Genomic DNA, 8,609 nt, shown 5'->3' with positions numbered 1-8,609 from the left:
TATTTTATGTCATCTTGACAAAAATTGTTAATGGAGTCATTGAAAGGTAATATAATTAATTTATAATTTTTAAAAGATTAGTTTGATTGAAAAAAAAATTTAGAGACAAATTTAAAAAATATTCTATCTTTTAGAGACTAATTTTTAAGAACCAATTTAAAGAATGCCCTTCTTAATTTGATTATTTAGTCTAGTATTTCTTCGAGTGGTACTAATGTTAAGGGGAATGCTAAGTAGATAATAACTTTGTTGAACAATATGAACAATGGGTCATAAAAATTAGCCTAATTAGATTATTAACACAGTATATCTGTATACACCCCTTCCCCCAAATTTTAATTTTAATCATCTTAATTACTAACATCATAATCATCCTACCCACTCCTCCCTTTTTTGACCTAGCGGTAAAAATTTTTCCCTTTCCCCACTATTCAAACGGCATTTAGGAAGTAGTAGCCTTCCCATACCCCCAATTGAAATGGCATTGACAAAGGAGGACCTTCCCACATCCGGCGCTTATTCTCTGCTGTATCCCATCAACATCCTGCCCCTCGCCGAACTGACCATCCCCGGGGCGCCTCCATTGTGAAGACAAGCAGCAGTAGGCGAACCCCCTGTCGCCATCACGTGGAAGTCGCCCAGCCGCTACCTGCATTGTTTTTTAACGGCCATCTCTTGAGGTTGAAGTCCCTGCATGTCCGCACCACTTGGAATCTTCCTTAAACAAAACCAGAGCAACCGTGGTGTGTTTGCTTGCCCCTATTGAAGGTCAGTCCCCCGATAGTCTTTTCTTTAAGGTTTAGATGTTCATAGTAATTTTTATGTTATAGTTGCATAGAAGAGTTTTGCTGCTTGTGGAAATTGCTGGGCCTGTTTGACTTCTTCAACTATTTGTTAACATAAGGAAACTGAAAAGAATAATGACCCGTACATGTTATTGAGGATCCAGTTTTTTGCGTCTTGTTTTTCAATGGTTGACTCTATTTGGGTCTGTTTTGTCTCCGGGTATTAGTAAATCAGCAATTGGTGTGAAGCACGTGCTTTGCTTTGTGAGTTGTTTAATTACTCTAAGTCGGATGTTCATTTCTATACATGAATGCATGGTTGACTTTTTTACATAGTTGTTTAAAATTTGGTTGAGGATGTTAACTTTTTTTCCTTTCAATACCTAACCTAAAAAGGTATCACATTTGAATAACTGTTCAATTTTCTGATTATGCATATTTGATTTTGAAGAGATAGGTTTGAATTGGTATCCTGTTTGTTTATTTAAGAAAAATTGTAAGTATAATTTGGAATTAATTTATATTTTTTTAGTCTTAGCTGAAAGTGTATTTTACTTTTTTTTCACATGTCTACTTGTATTTGATGCATTTGATTGGATAGAATCTAAATAAAAGTAGTTTTGACATTGAGTTTGACCATATAAAGACTCTATTTACATGTTGATAAGCATATTTGACTACCATCGCAATCAATATTTGGGAACATTCTAAATAAACCAGCTTTAGACTTTAAAAACAGTGAGTAAGTCAGTATGAATAGTCCTTTTGACACACCAGATCGAAATAAATAGTGAGTTGCCGTGAACTTGCAAGTTAGTTGGTCCTTTTGATTTTTTTAATAATTGTAGCAGAAAAATTATACTAGATGAATGTTTTAAGCATTGTGACATGATCTAAAGCATTTAGAAAGCAATTTCTATTGTTACTAATCTCTAGAGCCTATCAAGCTGATTATATTATGACTTGTTTTGGTGACTTTCGTAATCAGAAGTTCAATTTTGACTGCTACGCTTTCAAGGACCTTGTTTTACTTAATTTTTTGTTATCTACCTGTGTACTTATACTGCACACGACTATGGGTGTTCTGCTGTTGATTTTTATTTTTTTTAATTTCAGCAAATATAGTAATATCACATGGTTCATGAATGTTTAGATTAAAGCAAACTGTATGAAATTTGATGGAGAAAGGTTTGATATTTTAGAATTCTTTTCTTTATCTGTTTCTGGTTCATGTGATTGACTTTTAATTTCTATGAATTACGGATGTTCAATTTTGTTAGAAATGATGGATGCAAAAAAGAGATTATTTTTAGTGGTGGCTTAACTAGATATGAGTTAAATTGGTTGTAAATACTATAGTTGCATAATGTTTTATGTCTACATATTTATGACTTTATTATTTTCGATCATGGATGTTGTAAAGACTTGTGTTAAAATTTTAAGAATAATACATAGTTATATAGAAATAATATTTTTTATGCATGTGAAATTTTCTATGGGAGATATTATTATGGGAGCAAACAATGGATCAATTGAACCGGTGTGAATTTTTGTTGGACCAAAATGAAGAACGTGTACGCCACAACCATCCAAGAAACAAGAAAAAGGAGGTTAAATCACCTTTCACAATACCAAGCACTAGGACATTGATGAACCTGTGAGGAAGAATCGGAATCAGAGAAAGCAATAGATGTACCTAAAACCCGTTTGGAAAGTAGTATAAGCTATTTTTTTTTTACTTTTAAATTATAAAAAGTCACAATAAAAAACTAAAAAAAGCAACAAAATATACATTGACACACATCTCATATTTATTTTTTATTTTCACCTACAATATCATGCACAATAAAACAACAAATACTAACTATACAATAATTTCTTTTGCATTGCCATCAAAATTAATGTGAATTAGAATTTTAATATCATTCTCTTGTGTAAAAAATTATATTTTTTGAGTTATTTATCTAAATACTATAACTTTAAAAATAAGTACTTTTATAACTAAAAATCAACACAAAATAACTTATTTCTAAGTTACTATTAATAAAAGTCCTTCTACTTCAAACTCTTTTTTCAATAGAGCTTATTTAAGTTGTCAACCCAAATTGGACCTTAGTCTTAAGACCACAAATATCTTTTTCACATTGTTTACGTGTTTTCGTGGTGGAATTTTGTTATAACAGAAAAGATAAATTTTCATGGTGAATAACATTTATAATTCTCTAACCACTTTGATTCTATTTCAAGATATTAGCGAAGCGTAAAAGCTATTAGTTAAGAATAACCATTTGGGTACCAATAAAAATAACCATCCGCTATCACATGAAATCGAACATCCAATCTCTACTATTTGTTACTATTTACACACTATACCATGACTATTCTAAATAACCATTTGGGTGACAATAGAGATAACCATTTGTTAGCCTATAGAATCGAACATCCAGCCTTTACTACTTGTAACTGACCACATACTCTACACCAAGACTATTACGAATAACCATCTAGGTAACAAAAAAAATAACCATTCGCTTTCCCATTAAATCGAACATCCAGTTTATAATTCTTTTAACGAATCACACACACTACACCCAAACTATTCAAAATAACCATATGGGTAACAATAGAAATAAACATCCGCTATCCTATTAAATCGAATATCCAATTTAACATAATTGTAACTAATTATACACACTACACCAAGGCCATTACAAAATAACCATCTGGGTACTAACAGAAATAACCATTAGCTACGCTATTGAATCAAAACTGACTTTCTTTGCATATATTGCATAAAAATCCTAAGCCAGTTTCAAATGTTCAAACCACATTCCAATTCTTGGTATTTTGTCTTCGGTAAGGCAACTATGACTCGATAACTGCGAATCAGTTCAAAATAGACATCATTCGATGAACATGAGGATTAATGATCGATTCAAATATGAGGTTCACGAAAAATAGTAATATACTAGAGACCAAACCTCATTAACAAGATCTATGTCATCACTTTCATTAATGTCCGTACATTCTATGACCTATAGGCACGGACCCAGTAAAGGCAATGAAGGGGCACTTGCCCCACTGCTTTTTCATTTTTTTTCTAAAATAGTTATATATAATAATGTATCTCTACTTTAAATTTTAAATGATCACACTATAAATAAATTACACTCAATTGGTTAAAGTCCAAAATTAACTTTTTTATTTTCTATTATTTTATTATTATTTAACCTAATTAAATTTAATTTTTGTACCGTTACTCTTTTATTCTCTTAAACTCTTTTTTTATTTTTATATTTTTAACATTTTTTTCTATTTCTTGTCTAGTAGTAATCTTCTGTTCATCAAAAGATAAATTTCAAATTCTCCATATTTTTTTATTTAACTTTCTATGACTCTATCTATCTTCCAATTTCATTATTTTTCTTTTTGATATTTTCAATAACAAATTTTAATTTAAACAATTATATTTTAAATATTAATCTAATATTTCTCTTCATGACTTTATATAATTTTTTTTATTCTCAATTTATTTATCTTTATTACTTATTTTCTATCTTTTGTTCTATTATATGTACCTGTGTTGAATATAAAATTTTAAAATAAATAAATTAATTTACTAATTTAGAATATATTTTTTATTTTTAAAAATAATAAAAATAAAATATTTTAATTATAATACATAATTAAATAGATAAATAAAATATTTCATCTAACATTATATCAAAATTAAATTTAAAAATATATAACAAACTTAATTATTTTAAAAAGAACGAAAGAAAAAAAATTGTAAATTAAGGTTATATTATTTTATATAAACATACTTTTATACACAGATTTAATTTTTCTAGTATTTATATATAATTCTAGTTTTAAATTATAAATACTAGTGTGTCATTAGTTGCTAATGTGGCAATTGAGTCAATCTTTTATTATTAAATGTGTATAAAAAAATTAGTTAAGATAACAAATTATCTATAATTTAATTAAAATATTTTAAGTTCAAGTTTTAGAAATAAAAAAAATATTTTTTATAAAAATAAAAGTGTTCATTAATTTTTTTAATTTTTATATCTTTATATAATTAATAATGTTCAATAAAATTTATTTTAGTGTATATATTTTTATCCCCACTCCTAAAATTTTCTGGGTCCATCACTGATGACCTACAATCAAACATATACAAACAAACAAACTAATTAGATGCTGTACTATTAAACAAGTTTTAACTAAAAAGATTTTATTAATACTTTTTTCAAAAGGAAAAATATAGGTGAACAATAACATTAGTGAACAATGTAAACAATGGGGTTAAAAAAATAAATTAATCCTAAATGTAATTAATAGTTTGATTAATTAAATTTTAATAATAATTATATTTCAAATTAAAAAACAGAGTTTTTACATTGGTGAATTGAAACTCTGCAACTAGCCTCTCATCTTATCTTCCTTTCGCTTGACCCTTTTCTCTTCTGCACTCTCAATCCAGCCTCAACCCTCTGTCTGACACCACTGCCATCACCACTAGTGACCACCGTCGCCTACCCCTTCTCTCTTCCCTCTCTTCTCTTTTTCTTCACTCTTTTTCCATTTCTCCTCAATCTCCTGTACGCTACCCCTGTTTTCTGTGCAAAGCCCAATCCCAGCAAAAAATCCCAGTGCAACCCAGAAGTGGCTGAGCTCTGTGCCGCTGCAACAGCGCATCTGCTACTCCTCTCTTTCCATTCTTCCCCTTTCACCAATGCAGGTTCTATGCTTCCTCCCATCCGTGTTTTTTTGTTTATTTATTTTAACTAATTTTTAATTTTACTTTTAGTGTTTAAATTAGACTTAGATTAATAGATTGATATTTTTTGGATTCTAAAATGTTTGATGGCTGATTTTTTTGGATTGATTGCTGCTTAAATTGAGTTTAAAATCCCTGTTTACATATTGTGCACACCATATGCTCGATGAAATGTCTGAGTGAAATTTTTTGTTTAATTTTTATGTTTGGCCAGCATTTGTCTTAAATGTGGTTATCTTTAGGCATTATAATTTAGAATTGTGTAATGTTATGCTATTTTTAATGATGTTTAGATTGAATTTTGACAAGGCACTTGATTATTAGTTTTGTTTAAACACCAAATTGGTTTAAAATTTTAAATTTGGTCATTTGATTAGTGTAATTTAAGAAGTGCATATCATGTTTAGTTAAGTGAATTGAATGAAACTACCTATTCATGTATATTTTAAACATTCCACATGGTTGCCATTAGATTATTTTAAATTTCCATTTTTATGCTTCCATGCCATGCATGCACAAATAAATTTGGTCACAACTTACTTCATAGATGAAAATATATGCTCTAAATGGAGATGCTGTTCATTTTGGATGCTCACTAAATGTGTTTTTTATTTTTACATTCTTTTTTATTTTTTCACGCTATATAATATTGCTAGAAAATATATATACAATTGTGTATAACATACAATATAGTACTCAAAGGCTCCAAAATTTCAATTAGCAAGTTCACAATACATACAACACTGATTACTACTATAAGAAAAATAAATTAATTAATAAACAAATAAGAAGAAGAAATAAGAGAGGATTGGCAAGGAAGGAATTGAAGAAACGAAAATGGAGAATGTGAGTGTATCATTCACATCCAAAAAGAAATAATCAGTTTTTTAACTTTTCAAAGCATAGAAATGGACTTGGTTTTAGGTTGTGTAGGTGCGATTCAGTTGTGGCAGATCCATACATGCTCCATATAAATATTTAATATAAGCCTAACTAATTAGGTGAGATTTTTTATGAGTACACTTTTCATTGTTATTATTTCTTGTAAGTTATATATAGTAATAAATTTTTAATGATATTTTTGGAAAGGGTAGTGCTAAGGAGCCAATGGTCTAAGCGTACAATGTGTACAATGGGCTAAATCTTTGGTCCATAAATAAAATGAACATCACCCATACTATCCAGAATAACCATCCGGATACCAGAGATAATAAACATCTCATGTCATAAAATCACTCATTCCAAAAACTTAAGTTGATTTTGGAGTTCACCAAGGATCGAACCTTAACCTTTCGGATCTAGAATTCTAATACATGTCATGAACCCGCTCATCCCAAAACCGTAACTTGATAGGACAATGTAACACTAATGGTCATATCTCTAATACTCCCTAAACCTTCATTGTACACATTGTGCGCTTAGACTATTAACTCTCTATACTTTCCTATAAAATAAACCTTCAAAGACAATTATTTCTAGAGGACGGTTTTTTTTTTATCCATAATTCACTTACAATGTTGCATATTGTGATCATGTGCAAACTACCACAACCAAATCTCAATGGTTGAAAGTTAACATAATGCTTCTATTATTGGAGCAGGAACATAGGCACTTTTCTTAGCTTTTAATTTTTATATTAATAAGCATCATTCACGATCATGTATGTTAGCAACACCAATCACAAGCATCCACGTAGCAAGCTTTAGATTAACCAAAACAAATTCAAATGTCGCTGCTTATCATTCTTCATCAACTATATATATCAAATGCATTTTACGGTTAGTTATGATCACAAACCACTGACTAAATAATTAAGAAGCACCAACTAACATAGTATTATATATACATACATTTGAGGGAGAGGATTGAAAGAGAATCAAAGGTTGCAAGTTGGTAGAAAATGATGAAGGGTTCAACAATTGAAGGTGGTGGTGTAATATCTCGTAGAAAAGGGTTGGCAAGAGGGTTGTCTATAATGGACTTTATATTGAGAATTGTTGCGGCGGTTGGAACATTAGCTGCTGCAATTGCCATGGGAACTACCGATGAGACGCTGCCATTTGCAACTCAGTTTATAAGATTCAGGGCTGAATTTGATGACCTCCCCTCCTTTGTGTAAGTATATATACTCTCTATAATTAATAAGAAAATATAGATAATATAAACAGCCTAATTTAATGATAGATCATACTTTATAAAAATATTCTTTTAATTAATTATGGCTATATCTATAAAAATAGTATTGTTTTATGAATACCTAAAAACTTCTTTAGTTTTTAGAAGCTATTTATAGTACTTAGACAATATAGGGACTATATACATAAATTTATGGGTAAAGAATATTTTTTATTCTTAAAATTTAATAAAAATTTAAAAATATCTCTAAATTTTATTTTGTTTTAATTTTGTCTTAAAAGTTTTGGATTCGCATCAAATATACTTTCGATAGCTAAATTTTAAAAAATTAAGACCAATCTAACAAAAATACATAAAAATTATACTTGATTTGTTTGTATATTAAAGGTTATTCTTATAAAATTGTTGTTGAATTAGTCTTAATTTTTTTTGAAAAATTAGTCACCAGGAGTATATTTGATACAAATCGAAAATTTATGAGACAAAATAAAATTTAGAGATATTTTTAAAACTTTTACAAAATTTTAGAAACAAAAAATATACTTTGCCTTAAATTTATTTACTAAATAATGAAATAGATATTAAAAATATTATATTAAAATATATTTTTTATCTCTAAAGTTTGTTAAAAATTTCAAAAATATTTTTAAGTTTTACTTTATTTCAATTTTGTTCTAATATTTTTTTATTACATCAATGGTATCCTTAGCAGTTAAATTTTCAAAAAACTTAGAATTAATTCAACTATAATACTTAACAACTAAGAGTCGGTATGACTTGTGTTAAAGGGTTATCCTCATAAAATTATTGCTAAATTGTTTTAAGTTTCTTGAAAATTTGTAGCTAATAGCCTAATAGATAGGTTTAGCCGTAGCATCCGCCCCATCTCTATCTGGTCGGGA

General features: G+C 28.7%; 1 protein-coding gene across 1 annotated transcript in view; it reads left to right on the top strand.

Annotated features, from left to right (window-relative positions):
- The first annotated feature begins 7,406 nt into the window (after positions 1 to 7,406).
- Positions 7,407 to 8,609, top strand: part of LOC107489301 (casparian strip membrane protein 1-like) — a 6,333-nt gene continuing 5,130 nt past the window's right edge. The window contains exon 1 of the mRNA XM_016110052.2: positions 7,407 to 7,686. Within this exon, the coding sequence (XP_015965538.1) occupies positions 7,472 to 7,686 (215 nt within the window). The 5' untranslated portion in view covers positions 7,407 to 7,471. The remainder of the gene's footprint in view (positions 7,687 to 8,609) is intronic.

Source organism: Arachis duranensis, chromosome 5 (genome assembly GCF_000817695.3).
Source record: "Arachis duranensis cultivar V14167 chromosome 5, aradu.V14167.gnm2.J7QH, whole genome shotgun sequence".
In the NCBI taxonomy this organism is placed as follows: domain Eukaryota; kingdom Viridiplantae; phylum Streptophyta; class Magnoliopsida; order Fabales; family Fabaceae; genus Arachis; species Arachis duranensis.
Note: the sequence above shows the minus strand (reverse complement) of the source record. Positions and strands in the feature narration are given on the sequence as shown.